We start from the raw sequence: 15,822 nt of genomic DNA, 5'->3' as shown, positions 1-15,822 counted from the left end.
CAATGAACTATGCTAAGCTATGCTAAAAGTGCTACCGCCAGACATAAAAAGTTATGAGGAAAAAATAACACATAAGAACATATCTGTGCTGTACCTGAGAAGGTGGGCAAGCTTCTTGACTCCTCCACTCCACAGCAGGAAGGGGAGCGTATGGAAGTACCAGACATAAAACTGATAATGCAGAGATCTACTGAAGCACATGCCGATAAAGTTAGAGGTGAACAGAACCAGAACTGTCTGTATGATCTGGGTTAAGGATCTGTTTTCATCTAATCAACTAGGACTAATAATGCAAGTCTCAGGAATACCTGGGATACTTAAACCACTTAATCCAATCAATAATATGTTTGATTTAATCAACAATAAAAAGGATATGATCAGCATTGAGCTTCTGTACAGTCTCTTTTCTCTCAGATGGATCTTTTAGAATAGACCAAATACTGTTCCCAGACCTGTAATAAACAATTTTTTAAATGATGCAGTCAGTTACCAAACTATATTCCCAGACCTGTATGCCTTATTATTGACCATAGATTTCTTTCTTCTGCTGAACACAAAAGAAGATATTTTGAAGAATATGGGTAATCAAACCGTTGATGAGCCTCACTGACTTGCATAGTATGGAAAAATACTATGGAAGTCAATGGGGTCCATCAACTGTTTGGTAACTGACAATCTTCAAAATATCTTCTTGTGTGTTCAGTAGAAGAAAGAAATTCATACAGGTTTGAGAGTGAGTAAATGATGACAATTTTTATTTTTATGTGAACTATCCCTTTAAGGGCCACCTAATGTAAAGTGTGACCTTGATTTTTGTACCTCTTCCATCTCTTCAGTGCGAACAGAAGCAATGTGGTAATATGAGCCAAAAGCAGCACTAGGTGGAAGTATCGACACAAAAACACATCCTCAGGAAGAAAACGCCAGTTCACCGTCCACTTAAACAGAAACTGCCTGCCCAGGTCAAATGCCCGGCTAACATACCCGACAGGGTTCACTAAGAGGAACGGCAGTCCCAGTAAAAGCTGTTAGGAAGGAAGAAAAACAGAGTGGTACATGAAAAGTGTAAAACAGCAAAAAGACAGTTGAATCACTTAATATGTGAATTTGTTTATTTAAGTGTCTCTAACCTGAATGACAGCACAAAGAGTGAGTTTGGGTAAAGTTCTCCATAGACCGAACTCACACAAGAGGAGGAAGAGGAGACCAGGAGCGAAGAGCAGAACGTTCATCTTCACAGACACAGCTAAACTGTCCATAGCACAAAGAAATATTTACTTTAAATGCACACACACAGCTGATATGACCAGTCATTTATCAAACAATAATTATTCTTATGTTATGTAGTTTTGGAGTGATCAGGCATTGTAATATACAGCAGTAACAGATAACAGTTAATGTTTAAGTGCCCCTATTATGCCATTTTAAAGATTCCTAATTTTGTTTTGGAGATCTCCTACAATGGGTTTACATGCATCCAAGCTCAAAAAAATACTGAAATTTTCTCATGAAGGATTCAGTCTCTCTAAACCCCTCCTTTCCAAGAGCATACTCTGCTCTGATTGGTCAGATGGCCCAATCTGTTGTGATTACAACTCACATTACTTTATCTGAATTTAGGCTCCAGAGGCTTCCTCACTATGTAAACATATTGATAGGAATAGTAATGATGGCGTCGGTTTAACAGAGCCCTTATCCTTTAAACATTCATGCAAAGTGCTTTCACAGCACAGAAAACAGTCAACAACACAAACCAAACTCTTCCAGGCCTCACCTACAACTACAGAGTTTGAGGGCAGGTAAAAGTAGACGTTGTTCGATGAAGACCATAGGCTGGCATTATGCAGATTTGTTACAAACTTACATAGGTTCATGCAGGTAGAAAGACTGGAATTATTGACGACTCATTTTAGGCAGTTCAGAATCGTTTCTTTCTTTGGGAGAAAATAACTCCATTTATCATGCACTTTGATCTTTGAAACTTTGCAGACATTTTGCATTCTCAAACAGCTATATTAGTAGTATCTGCAAAAGCAGAAGAGGGGCACTTTAACTCTTTCCCTGTGATTGACAGAAATTTCCGGCTTTTTTATGAATCTTACTCACATTCAAGTGTTGATAAAAAAAAGAATGCATTAAGTTAGAATTTTTATTTATTTTTTTATTTTTTAAAGCAGAGGGTCAGTTCTTTCCTTTGATATACTGTATATATGGATATTCATACAACAAAATATTCTGGGGGCCATGAAATTTTTGTAAAAATTATCAAAAATGTTGGTGATGAATTAAAAAAAACCCAAAACACTGGCAGGGGAAGAGTTAAAAAAAAAAAGCCCGATATTCTCCAATAAAGTTTTATTCATACAGCAATCCATCCTTAAAGGTGCCCTAGAATTAAAAATTTAATTTATCTTGGCATAGTTGAATAACAAGAGTTCAGTACATGGAAATGACATACAGTGAGTCTCAAACTCTATTGTTTCCTCCTTCTTATATAAATCTCATTTGTTTAAAAGACCTCCGAAGAACAGGCGAATCTCAACATAACACCGACTGTTACGAAACAGTCGGGGTGTACGCCCCCCAATATTTGCATATGCCATCCCATGTTCAAGGCATTACACAAGGGAAGCCAGTATTAACCTCTGGATATGCACAGCTGAATCATCAGACTAGGTAAGCAAGCAAGAACAACAGCGAAAAATGGCAGATGGAGCAATAATAACTGACATGATCCATGATAACATGATATTTTTAGTGATATTTGTAAATTGTCTTTCTAAATGTTTCGTTAACATGTTGCTAATGTACTGTTAAATGTGGTTAAAGTTACCATCGTTTATTACTGTATTCACAGAGACAAGAGAGCCATCGCTATTTTCATTTTTAAACACTTGCAGTCTGTATAATTCATAAACAACTTCATTCTTTATAAATCTCTCCAACAGTGTGTAATGTTAGCTTTAGCCATGCAGCATAGCCTCAAACTCATTCAGAATCAAATGTAAACATCCAAATAAATACCATACTTACATGATTAGACATGCTGCATGACGAACACTTTTTAAAGATCCATTTTGAGGGTTATATTAGCTGTGTGAACTTTATGCTGTTTATGCTGTTTAAGGCAAGCCCGAGCTCGTGGGGGCAGGGAGTGTGAGGAATTAAAGGGGCCGCAGCCTGAATCGGTGCATAGTTAATGATGCCCCAAAATAGGCAGTTAAAAATTAATTTAGAAAAACACATTTAGGGGACACCTTAGACTTATATTACATCTTGTAAAAAAACGTTCAATGGCACCTTTAATCTATCCCTCTCTTCCATCAATCTACGTATGTAGAATGAAGATGTTGTTTCTACTTGCCTGTAAAGGGCACATCCTAGAGTCCAGCGGCCATCCAGGAAGAGATTAATGGATCCAAATAACAGCATCATGGCCACCGGATCATTAAAGAGACGCAAGACGAAGATAGAGTGAATTCGATATGAAGCACAGCAGACGAAGAAGAACACATATGGAGGAACCTAGAAAAGAATAAATGAATTAATACAGGTTGTAGAATTAATTATATATATATATATAACATTTTTATTTATATGACAAAGCTGAATTTTCAGCATACTCCAGTCTTCAGTGTCACATGATCCTTCAGAAAGCATTCTAATATGCTGAATTGGTGCTCAAGAAACATTTATTTTCATCAATGTTAAAAACATTTGTGCTAATTTTTTTTAGTATTCTTTGATGAATAGAAGATTTTTAGCATTTATTTTAAACTAATTTTTTTTTTGTCACTTTTGAGCAACTGAATGCATCCTTGCAGAATAAAATGACTAATTTCTTTCAAACCAGAAATCTTACAGACCCCAAACATCTGAACGGTAGTATGTACACTTCAAATTCTCTATGAAAAGATCCCAGCTATTCTTGGGATTAAAAAAAAAAAAAGAAAAGAAAAAAAAAAGATGACTGAACAGAATTATGTATAATGGTAAATTGGATTTGTATAATATGGGGTTCTTACCTTTTTGGTGCGATTGTAAATGCGGAACACAAGAAGGAGAGTGATGAGGTAGAACACAGCAAACACATACTGACCCAAACGAATATTCTGTCCATGATCGGTAAGATAATACAGCCCTGTGAATATATACACAAAACCAGCTGGATACCTGAAACACAAACAGATACAATACAGCAAATAATCAGTGGCCAGGTTTTCAATATGTCATTCTCAGAGGTGTACAAGAACAAAAGTAAACTACTGGACATCTAAAGGCTGGAACACACTACATGACTTTTGACCCAATTTGCAGTCTGGAGGAGCTGATGCTAGTTCCTGAAAGTCAAAGCCAGTCTGCAGATTTTGGTCAGTCAGAGTTGACAGATTTTGCAGAAAATTGTGTAGTATATGATGGGCACAGACGCCACTCAGAAGATATCAAACATGTTTAATATTTTGAGCTGATTTTAGAACACGTAATTGCTTTTATTTGTCACGCATCTCCTAGCTACAAGGCACATGTTTTTGCATGAATTTATTGTGTTCCAAACGACTTGGAAAGTCTGGTAGTGTGTAATGAGGGTTGCCAGGTTTGCGTAACAAAACCAATTGCTAGCCCAATCTCGGGGGGTGGGTTGCTTCAACCCACGGACTAAAAAAAGCAAAAACTGCAGCAACAGTGTAAAACTAGCCCAATTCCATGGGAAAACCACGGGCTTGGCAACACTGTGTGTAATTCTCAGTCATTTAGTGTATGATGGCCTTTTTTTCTCTGTAAACATTTAAAGTTGGCACATGTATAATAAGTTGTGTAGTGTTTTAGAGTCTCATTAATGCCATTCTGAACATTTGGAAATATGCAGATTTTGTGGAACTCGGCATATTACTATATTCTTATCCATAGCGGAAACAGGTTAGTTTACCCAAATTTCTGTCATTTATTACTCACCCTCATGTCATTTCACACCCGTAAGACCTTTGTTCATCTTCGAAACACAAATTATGATATTTTTGATGAAATCCAAGAGGTATATTCTCATCCATAGACAGAAATATAACCGATACTTTCAAGGTCCAGAAAGGTACTAATGTTAAAAAAGTCAACGTGACTACAGTGGTTCAACATTATTTTTGTGAAGTGACGAGAATGCTTTTTGTGCGCAAAAAAAATTAATGACTTTATTCAACAATATCTTCTCTTCTGTGTCATTCTCATATGCTGTTTACGTTCAGCGCTTCCAGGTTCTACGTCAGAACGGCGACTCATTATTAGCCGGCTCCTGCATCAGCATCACACGCATGCGTCGTGCTGTTCATGTGATCAGCTTTGGCCAATACTGAGCCGGCATTCAGACGTAAACACAGACGCCTTCACTGTGCTTACTGCAGCAACTTCATAAGGATAATGACACGGAAGGGAAGAGATTGTTGAATAAAGTCATTATTTTTGTTTTGTTTTTGCGCACAAAAAGTATTCTCGTCGTCGCTTCATACAATTAAGGATGAAACACTGTAGTCGCGTCGACTGTCTTGATGTTTTTACTACTTTTCAGGAACTTGAAAGTGGTGATTATACTATCTATGGATAAGAATAAACCTCTCGGATCTCATCAAAAATATCTTAATTTGTATTCTGAAGATGAACGAAGGTCTTACAGGTGTGAAACGACATGAGGGCGTGTACTTAAAGGTGCACTATGTAATATTTTCTGTCTGCTAGAGGTCACTAGAGGTCTATTCAAAACAAAGGCGTAGCTTGATGACGCCAAGTTTAAGCATGGAATCTTGGGACATGTGGTCTTCACCTCAACGGTCGGTGGAAAAGAATAGGGATAGGACTTGTTCACAAATCATGTCCATGGATGCGATTATTACTGTAGTATGAAGCAGAGCAGGACCGAGTGTTGTGGGAGCTGAACGAAGCCACGGGAGTGATTGCGCAACACACGTCTCACAAGCATCGGAACTTTTATTATGACACAGTCACCGGCGCCGCTTCCGCTTTTCCGGTCATGAGTATGAGGTAACGCAGCTCTGTTTATCATATTAGATACAATTGAGTGTGTTGAAAATTATGTTATAATGTTACTCTATGCGTTCGCTCGACGGCTGCTGTACGTAAAATATCATATTAAATGCTGGATGGCTTGTGTTGATAAATGGCATGCAATTAACTTTAAAACGTATTGTATGATGGAGAAAATGCTGTATTACTGTTACTAAAAATAATGCTGCATCTGATTATGCTACGTTAGCTACTTAGTGTTTTGGTAAAAAAAAATAATAATAAAAAAAAAAATCAAGAAAATTAGATTTAGACAATAAGACTAAATGTGTTGAGCTATATAACAATAATTAGGTTTCTGTCTATAAAAATATCAAAACAGTTGCCCCCTTGTCTATTAAAACATGTAAATATTAAAGCGTCTTTGGTGTTTCCATGGTTTCTACAAAATAAAACCGGAAACCGAGGGTAACGCGGGTATGACGCAATTGACAGGCGACTCCTCACACGTCCCGGAGCCTTGGTTAAAAATTCAATTTTCTCACGATTTACAAATAGTTGGAAACATTTGGGATATTGTAAGTACTCAAGTGAACAAAATATATATATTATAACACTGGCCTAGTGGTTTTTGTATATTTTACTGCAAAATTCTTACATATTGCACCTTTAATGACAGAATTTTCATTTTTGAGTGTACTAACCCTTTACAAGGGGCAGAAGACTTTGGTAGGTGGTTGAAAACGGCTATGTATTAAATATCTAGCATGTATAAATTACATATGCCTGCATTTTTAGTAAATATTTTTCCAACTCTAATGGTATATATCTATATATATATATTTATGTTGTCACTTACACCAGCGGCCCCGTGTCGCCCTTCAGCTGTGTGTAGTCATATGTGCCGTTAATAACTCCCTCCACCTCATCCATGTACGCCTTCCAGTCAATCTCTGTATCTACACACACACCATTTACAGCATTAGACAGAGGAATCAAGATGGCACTTGTCTTTTAATCGGCATCACCTTGCATAGTGCGACTCAGTGTGGGGTTGTCATTTTGGCTTTATGGTGCGCGTGACTGACAGTGACACGAGCAGTGCGTCTCTGCACGCGTTCCCTTCCGACCACAGATAAAGAACACAGATTTAATACAGTTTATATTGGAAAATGGATGTAACCCTTCAGTCTATAAGAAATAAATGAATAAACAACTGCATTAACAGCGTGCACTAGTACAGTATCCTATTTCAATATATAGAGATCAAGCAGTATAGAATGATGCTCTGTTCCTTTAGTCTGCAGTTCCAATAATAAATTGTTGACTTTTATAATTATTCAAGGATCATGTCAGTGATTGATTTCTAGTGCACTTACATGCAACTCTTTGGATCACCCATATGTTAATCACAATTTCCAGGAACCAAAGGACGGCCGTGACCAAGAACGTGTACTCTGCTTTGAACAACACCATGTGTTTGTCCTGCCATATGGAGGAAAGTGTTTTTTGTAATCTTGATGGTAGAGTAGGTGCTTTTTTCTTTCCTGCTGCCATGTTGGTGAAGTCAGCAATTTCGATCACAAACGCGTGTCGAAATCGGAAACACTAAAATGCAAATTAAAAGTCCCTAAGGCAAAAAATGCCATTGAAAAAAAGACAGATTTTTCTTTTATGACTGAAGATACGTTTGAAACGTTGTTACTATTTATTTATTTATTTATTTAACGTATTTATGTGTATACAAATATGTTTATTTAAACTTTTTTTTTTTAATTCTGTTCGTTTAAAATGTTTCATTGACTTTTTAATAATAATTATATTAAAGGAAATCCTGCAGAGAACAAACTGAATAACAACACGCTTATAATTATCTCATAAAGTATACTTAAAATGTGTTTGGCTGCATAAAGTTGTGTCACCAGATTCAGTCAGGCAAACGTCACAGCTACCCACGTTGACGTACCACGTGACCCAAACAATATCGTTTCCGGTATTGCATTGAGGAGGATTGTGTGAGTGTTAAAGGTGATTTTCTGCTCTTTACTCATGCGATGTTCATTTCTGTTGTTGTAGACAGAACTTTAATATTTATTTATGAGTGTGTACATTTTTAATAGCAGTCAAAGCATTAGGTTAAAACCTTTAAAGGTCATATATGGGTCACATTTCATTTTGACAGCCGACAAATGATTCACTTTGTTTGGAGAACTGTTGCTATTGTTATGTGTATATTATTGTGGAGGTGTTGGAAGTGTGTTTATGTCAGTTTTCCTTAAATCGACTATAAAACACCCCAAAGTCCCATGGACTTGCATTGTCGGAATGTTTAAAAGGGGCAACTGTCAGTTCTAATTTAACATACACATACATGCTCTTTTAAGTTGCTCTCTCTTTCTTTTATTATTGCCTTTTAAAAAAAAATCCATCCATCCATGACAGCCAGAACACCCTGTCAACACCTCAAAACCTCCAGAAAACCTAGCAATTCCTCAGAACTAGTAAGAACAAACTAGCAACACCTTGTAATCAGAATAAATGTAAATGAAATAAATGAATGCTGAATTAAATCCTCATCATTTTTCATGATTCATCCTGATCCTTATATCTGTTCATTATTATTTGACTCTGTGTTCAGTATTCTAGAGAAGAGGAAGAGGGGGTGAGGTGGAAGATGGAGGATTTCCCCATCCGGACACTGGAGATTGTGTGTTTGGGCTCAAGTGTGGCTCTCTCTGGTCTGTTTTATTACATCTACAGGAAGAAACGCAAAACTGTGGACAAGCTTAACGTGAGTAACAGTGCAAAAATGACAATTTAGACAGCTTTATAGCTCAAACTTATGCCTTTTTTCTTTTCTTTTTTCTTTTTTAAGTGTCTGCTACAGGAAAGGAAAGTGTAGGAGAATTAGAGAAACAATTTTTTGTTCCTGATTGATTGTTAAAAAAAAAAAATAAACTAATTTGTTTTTGATGTTAGGAAGCTCCACTACTGCCACTGGATGAGAAGTTAACAGATCTTTTAAATGCCTCACCGGGGAAATGTCTGCAGTATGTGGTCATCGAGGGTAACCTATATTTTCCACCATATAGCATCTCAGCTGATCTGTAGAATATAACTCGTTCTGTCTTTCACTTCCACTGCCACTGATTTGCTTTCTGTCTTTCTTTCTCTGTAGGTACAGTTCAGCCTGTAGGGGAACCATTAAGGAGTCAGTTTCAGGAAAGCAGTGTTGGTGTCATCCAGAAACTGGTCCTCCGTGAACACAAGCTTGTGTGGAACAGTTTAGCACGCACCTGGTAAAACCTGCTCCCTTGCTGTTACATATATATTACTGTTCAAAAGTTAGGGGTCAGTAAGATTTTATATTCATCTTTTGTGAAAAAAAAAAAAAAAAAAAAACTTTTATTCAGCAAGGATGCATTAAAGGTGGGGTAAGCCATATTTCAAAAATGCTCTTGGACATGGTTGATATTTGAAATCAACCCAAACAAACACACCCCTGTCTTCATTGCTCCGCCTCCAAAACTCACCCTCCAATCCTAACCACCCTGCTCTGAGTCAGTTTCGAACACCCCTCACTGCTGGCAGACGAGGCAAGTGCACTAATAATGATGCTAAACACCGCATTCTCTAGCTGCCGTCAGTGCACGGTGGTTTACCTGCACAACTCTCACAAACTGGCCTCTTTTACACATGCAATGCAAGAGTGGATGTCTTGTTTATCACAGCTGACATGCAACAAAATAATGCTCCACAAAAAATAATACGGAGATTATGAACGAACGACAAGTAAGCACAAAAAATGAACATACAGTACACAAGAGTAAATACAAACTAGAGTTTGTTGTTAGTTGCCAACAGCACAGCAGCTCCAGACAATCAATGACATTCAAACCCAGTGTTACGGAATCAAAGCAGCCTCTGCATCAGTTATCGGATTTTCCCGCTTAGCGCTCTCCAACACTGGAAAGCTTTTCAAATATTAAAGGGTTAGTTCACCCAAAAATGAAAATTCTGTCATGTATTACTTACCTTCATGTCATTCCACACCCATAAGACCTTTGTTCATCTTCAGAACACAAATTAAGATATTTTAGTTGAAATCCGATGGCTCCATGAGGCCTCCATAGGGAGCAATGGACACTTCCTCGCTCAAGATCCATAAAGGTACTAAAAACATATTTAAATCGGTTCATGTGAGTACAGTGGTTCAATATTAATATTATAAAGCGACGAGAATATTTTTGGTGTGCCAAAAAAACAAAATAACGACTTATTTACTGATGGCCGATTTCAAAACACTGCTTCAGAAAGCATCGGAGCGTTATGAATCAGTGTATCGAATCATGATTCAGATCACGTGTCAAACTGCCAACGGCTGAAATCACGTGACTTTGGCGCTCAGAACAGCAGATTCGACACACTGATTCATCTGTGCTCCGATGCTTCCTGAAGCAGTGTTTTGAAATCGGCCATCACTAAATAAGTCGTTATTTTGTTTTTTTGGTGCTCCAAAAATATTCTCGTCGCTTTATAATATTAATATTGAACCACTGTACTCACATGAACCGATTTAAATATGTTTTTAGTACCTTTATGGATCTTGAGAGAGGAAGTGTCCATTTCTCCCTATGGAGGCCTCACGGAGCCATCGGATTTCAATTTAAATATCTTAATTTGTGTTCTGAAGATTAACGAAGGTCTTACGGGTGTGAAACGGCATGAGGGTGAGTAATAAATGACAGAATTTCATTTTTGGGTGAACTAACCCTTTAACGCGGTTCCTAAAGATCTTGCCCAATCATAAACCTTCATTCCAGTGATATTCTTTTGAGTCTCCTCTCTCTTTCTGCAGTCTTTCTTCAAATTTCCCTCTTGCTCATTCTCTCTCCTCGACCGTCATACGCCCCCTAATGCTGACTGGCTACAGGTTTGTTGTTGGTGTCGGTCCGACTAACTTCCAAACAGTGTTTTCGAAATATTTAAATTGATCAAAAGTGACAGTAAAGACATGTATAATGTTAACAAAAGTTCTGTTCTTCTTTTCAAAAAATTACGCATTTGTTTTGACCATTTATAATAAAAAAATATTGGGAAAACAAAAATGTTTGTTGAGCAGCAAATCATCATATTAGAATGATTTCTGAAGGATCATGTGACACTGAAGACTGGAGTAATGATGCAGAAAATTTAGCTTTGCATAACAGGAATAAATTACATTTTAAAATATATTCAAATTAGGGCTGTCGATTTAATGCTTCTGCGTTTTAATGATTTAATGGCTCATTCATGAATCAGCTGTTTGAAGGAATGAATTACTCAATGACTTACTCATTTAGACACTTACCACCACCTGCTGGCCGTTATTTTTTTTCTATTTGATGCTTTATTCATTTAACACAAAAATGACTTTATCTTTTGGGGGTAATTTCTCTGCCAAATTTGATGTGCGATTAATTAAATTAATTAATCACCACATTGTGTAATGAATTAGATTAAAAATTTTGATCTCTTGGCAGCCCTAATTCAAATAGAAAACAGTTATTTTAAATTAAAGTAACATTTCACAATATTACAGTTTTACTGTATTTTTTAATTATAATAATATTTCACAATATAACAGTTTTACTGTATGTTTTATCAAATAAATACAGCCTTGGTGAGCATAAGAGACTTCTTTCAAAAACACTACCGACCCCAAACTTATGAACGACAGAGTGTATACATCAGTCTGACATAGCAATTCTCAAACACAAATCTCATTCACATCCTTCAGGACAGACAGCGAGCGTTTGCTTCATCAGCGTGTGAATGCTGTGCCCTTTAACTTGCTGGGTGTGAACAAGGCGTTTGTGCGTGTGCTCTGCCCCCTGGAGGCCACGGGTCCCAATATGGAAATCATCCACGAGAAGTTCCACCAGGCCAGCTACGGCTTCACAGACCTGATTGGCCAGTACCTGAGCGGAGAGAAGCCCAAAGGTCAACTTGAAACAGAGGAGATGCTAAAGGTGGGTGCATCCTTAACCGCAGTGGGTGAGCTCATCCTGGACACGGACCGCCTCCCTAAAATCCGCCCACCCACCGACGGCTCTGAGTATTTCTTGAGCACAGAGGACTTTGAGACCCTGCGGCTAGGGCAGGAAGGGCAGGCGGAGATGTGGAAGGTGCTGGCGTGTATTTTCGCATTGGCGGGTCTAGCTGCACTGATGTGGGTGGGACGCAGGTACTACCGGCAACTGAAGCTGCGCTGGGAGCAAGAGAACATGAGGAGGGAGTTTGAACTGATGGGAGAGGAGGAGGAGAACAGCGGGGATAATCTGGAGAACGCTTGCGTGATATGCCTGAGTAATCCACGAAGCTGCGTGCTGCTGGACTGCGGACACGTGTGCTGCTGTTTCCGCTGCTATCAGGCCTTACCGCAACCCAACTGTCCCATCTGCAGACAGAACATCAAACGAGTCGTGCCTTTATACCAGGCCTGAGAGACTGATAAGATAAAACCAACTAATGCATTGAGCAAATAACTAAACATGGTTTAATGTTATACAAATAGACAGTCGTGCTGGATTTACATGTTGAAACAGCCTTAAACTTAAAAACACTGTTATACTGTGAACAGGAAATCTGTAGCGGAAGCAGCTGCACAGATTCTTGAGACGCACTTTAGTTTCATTATTTTAGTTTTCATATATTCCTGTTGTAGTAGATAAAATTGAAAGTCCAAGTTTCTCAGAGCTCTAAGATGTCATCATTACACAGTTTGGGATGAAATAGCAGGTATTACTGAATATCCTGATAAGCAGATGTGTGTGTGAATGGAATATTTCTTTGACTTCATGTTTATTATTTTAGTGCATCCCATGTTTGGCACTTATCAAATGTTTAGTCTGTTTAAATAAATATAATGATTATTATTATTGTTTTGTTTTTATCAAAATAATAACTGCAGGTGGGCAGTGTTGGGGAAAGTTATGTTTAAAGTAATGCATTACAATATTGCGTTACTCCCTAAAAAAGTAACTAATTGCGTTATTTAGTTACTTTTTATGAAAAGTAACACGTTACATTACTTTTGCGTTACTTTTTTTTTAAACTTTGGCTGGGCTTGCTTGTTAGTTTTTTAATAACAACAAAAAAATTCTATTTTTGGCAAATGTAAAGGCCATTTTACACCAAAACTGAAATGAATAAGCCTCAGGCTGAAGGAAATGCATATTTACGGCTGTACAGGAGAGGGCACAGCTCAAACTAACCTTTCAGCTGTGCTGCCATTCTGATTTATAGAAGAATAGGATACAGGAGAAAAGGGCCCTGTCCCAAATGTTCAACACTTATTTTCTAAATCTAATCTAAAGTAATTTTTTGCTAATTAGCATGGTTGTATTAGATCATTGGTACGGTGTACAAATTAGGACATCCTCACACCTCAGTCATGCCTCAGACTAAACAGCTTCAGTCATTGGAAAAACCGGCATAGTGCCTCAGACTGAAAGGCTTCAGGTCTCAGGAAAAATTACGTCAGGTGTCAGGTCTTGTACATTTAGGCATCAGACGAAACTACCTCAGAATAAAAGGCATCAGACGAAAAGGCATCGGATGCAACGGACTCGGACAAAAAGGCACCAGACTAAAAATGCATTCCCTCAGTTATCTTTTTCTTCCACCCCCCCCCCCCCCCTCACCCCCCTTTTTATATTTATCTGTAACTATTCCCAAATTGATGTAAGGTGTGTATATATATATATATATATTGGGGGTTGGGGCGGGGGCGGCAGCGAAGGTAAGCTATAGGCTTCTATTCTTACAGCTTTAATTAAATATTAGACTGGTTAGATTCTATACAGAAAAGTACATGGCGATTTTCACATTGGTCTGCTGAAAATCTGAATTAAAATGTAATCAACTCTTTGACAGTAGATGGTGCTGGAACAGCAGAAATAAACACAAAGTAGCTATGCTTATAACAATACAGTCTAATAGCTTGAAAGATTTTTTACTTCCCTTATGAAAATTAACCATGGTTTTACTAAAAATAAAACGAAAACACGGTTATTGTAGTTAACCATGGTAACCACAAATTAACCATGGTTTTGCTACACTATAGTTTATGGTATTTTTAGTAAAACTATTGTAATACAAATAGTATCAATCTGACAAAAAAATCATAGTTACCACACTTTTACTATAATAAAACCATGGTTGTAAGCTAGTGGCGATGTGTTATTTAGCTAATTTTTTATACATGCAAATAAAACTAGCAAATAATACAAACTTACAAAACAATTCGATATGTTTTATACAACTTAGTGTAACATTTAACAGTTAGAAAACTGCGTGCATGTGACGTCACATTGAGGCGGGGCAATTTGCTTCCCTTTAAGTCAGTTTCATCTGATGCCTTTATGTCTGATGCCTTTTTGTCCGAGTCCATTTCGTCTGATGCCCTTTTATCTGAGTCTGTTTTGTCCGATGCCTAATTGTACGAGACCTGACACCTGTTGTCGTTTTTCCTGAGACCTGAAGCCTTTCAGTCTGAGGCATGATGCCTTTTCGTTGTATGACTGAGGTGCGAGGATGTCCTAAAATGTACACCGTACATTGGTCAGCAGCAAAGACATTGGTTAATAAAGTGAGATTAAATACATATATTTGTGCAATTTAATATAGTTAATTATTACAGGTTTGCATAAAATTCTGATATTTTACTGTTTTTATTCATTTTGAGGAATACTGAAAGATGAGTAAATGCATGTTCACATTTAGTCTAGAACTACTATCTATCTCTGCTATCTCTCTCAACATGGGAAATAATTGACTGTCAGTCAATAAATGTGAAAAAGAAACTTAGATATTTTGTTGTAAATAGAAAAAGTAATGTGTAATCTGATTATGTAAATCAAGTTACTTGTAATGAGTCACCCCCAACACTGCAGGTGGGTGATATACTGTATTGAATGGCCCATGTAAATAAACCTAAAATAACAAGTTATTTAATATGATTAGCTCAGTGCCTTAATTTAAGAACGAATTTTTATTTATTTTTTTTAATTTCCAGAGTCTAAATGTTAAGTTTGTCATGTAAAGATTTGGGCCAGTTTGATTAATAAAACACTGTTGTGTACTTGCTGTTCTTCTGTTCCAGCATTATTTGGAGTTTTCACATACAGATTCTAACACATAAATACCTCTGTTGTTGATACACTCAGTGGTATTGCTGATTTATTGGTGCTTGTGACATGGAAAGTCATAATTCTTCTGTGAGAGATGTGTGTGTTTGCCAGCAAGAAATCTTTCAAGTGTTCTTATGCAACAGCTGCTGTGATCCTGTTACACATAACCCCTGTAAATCACCCAGCCTCCCCCACTCCTTCTGTCTTCTTTCTTAAATGCAAGTAAATGAGATGCAGTATGAATATTTGGAAATCAAGTAAAACCTTCTTCGTCAAGGTCAAGCTGAACTTTTAATGATGCTGCATTTACCAGCAGCGCTTGTCATTTTACATTCAACCACTAGTGGGCAAAAGAGGGTCAGACACTGGAAAAGTGAAGAAAAATGATTTGCATGAATCAAAATATCTGTTGCTTTAGGCCTAAATGAAGAATTTAAAAATCATGTTCGGCATGCATCCTCTGCATCTGGCTCTTTTCCATTGGGTTTAACAGCAGTCTGTCCCCTTTCCCTTTCTATCTTAAGAGAGCTTTTTATTCATTTATAGAGATTTTGAATAAAACATACCAAAAATTCTGTGACGACCAGGTTTGCCAAGTTCGCAGTTTTCCCGCGGAATTAACCCTTCGCTGGGAGTTTGA

The 15,822-nt window shown here is 37.4% G+C and overlaps 2 protein-coding genes across 6 annotated transcripts in view; one reads left to right on the top strand and one right to left on the bottom strand.

Annotated features, from left to right (window-relative positions):
* alg3 (ALG3 alpha-1,3- mannosyltransferase) overlaps positions 1 to 7,572 on the bottom strand; it is a 10,238-nt gene extending 2,666 nt beyond the window's left edge. For all 3 annotated transcript variants that reach the window (XR_010891939.1, XR_010891940.1, XM_067363079.1), the window contains exons 1-8: positions 7,389 to 7,572; positions 6,869 to 6,968; positions 4,026 to 4,173; positions 3,365 to 3,525; positions 1,131 to 1,251; positions 820 to 1,025; positions 377 to 452; positions 95 to 240 (exon numbers count right to left, since the gene is read on the bottom strand). Coding sequence is in view for 1 of the 3 variants with exons in the window: in XM_067363079.1 (XP_067219180.1) it covers positions 95 to 240; positions 377 to 452; positions 820 to 1,025; positions 1,131 to 1,251; positions 3,365 to 3,525; positions 4,026 to 4,173; positions 6,869 to 6,968; positions 7,389 to 7,566 (1,136 nt within the window). In the remaining 2 variants the exon portion in view is untranslated. The remainder of the gene's footprint in view (positions 1 to 94; positions 241 to 376; positions 453 to 819; positions 1,026 to 1,130; positions 1,252 to 3,364; positions 3,526 to 4,025; positions 4,174 to 6,868; positions 6,969 to 7,388) is intronic.
* A 338-nt stretch (positions 7,573 to 7,910) lies between these two features.
* Positions 7,911 to 15,100, top strand: mul2 (mitochondrial E3 ubiquitin protein ligase 2). Of its 3 annotated transcripts, XM_067362642.1 has the most exons (6): positions 7,985 to 8,037; positions 8,452 to 8,510; positions 8,648 to 8,800; positions 8,989 to 9,076; positions 9,188 to 9,308; positions 11,789 to 15,100. In XM_067362642.1, the coding sequence occupies exons 3-6, from the start codon at positions 8,684 to 8,686 to the stop codon at positions 12,492 to 12,494; spliced, it is 1,032 nt and encodes a 343-aa protein (XP_067218743.1). In that variant the 5' UTR covers positions 7,985 to 8,037; positions 8,452 to 8,510; positions 8,648 to 8,683; the 3' UTR covers positions 12,495 to 15,100. The 3 variants fall into 3 exon arrangements, with proteins under 3 accessions (XP_067218744.1, XP_067218743.1, XP_067218742.1); XM_067362643.1 differs by lacking the exon at positions 8,452 to 8,510 and having other exon boundaries at positions 7,911 to 8,037; XM_067362641.1 differs by lacking the exon at positions 7,985 to 8,037 and having other exon boundaries at positions 8,129 to 8,510.
* Positions 15,101 to 15,822: the final 722 nt, after the last annotated feature.

Source organism: Chanodichthys erythropterus, chromosome 16, assembly GCF_024489055.1.
Source record: "Chanodichthys erythropterus isolate Z2021 chromosome 16, ASM2448905v1, whole genome shotgun sequence".
In the NCBI taxonomy this organism is placed as follows: domain Eukaryota; kingdom Metazoa; phylum Chordata; class Actinopteri; order Cypriniformes; family Xenocyprididae; genus Chanodichthys; species Chanodichthys erythropterus.
Note: the sequence above shows the minus strand (reverse complement) of the source record. Positions and strands in the feature narration are given on the sequence as shown.

Coding starts and splice junctions, on each gene's coding strand:
- mul2 (XM_067362641.1), top strand. CDS start 8,445: ATGACAGCCAGAACACCCTGTCAACACCTCAAAACCTCCAGAAAACCT. Junction 8,511..8,647: donor CTAGCAATTCCTCAGAACTA/GTAAGAACAAAC, acceptor CTCTGTGTTCAG/TATTCTAGAGAAGAGGAAGA. Junction 9,309..11,788: donor AACAGTTTAGCACGCACCTG/GTAAAACCTGCT, acceptor CACATCCTTCAG/GACAGACAGCGAGCGTTTGC.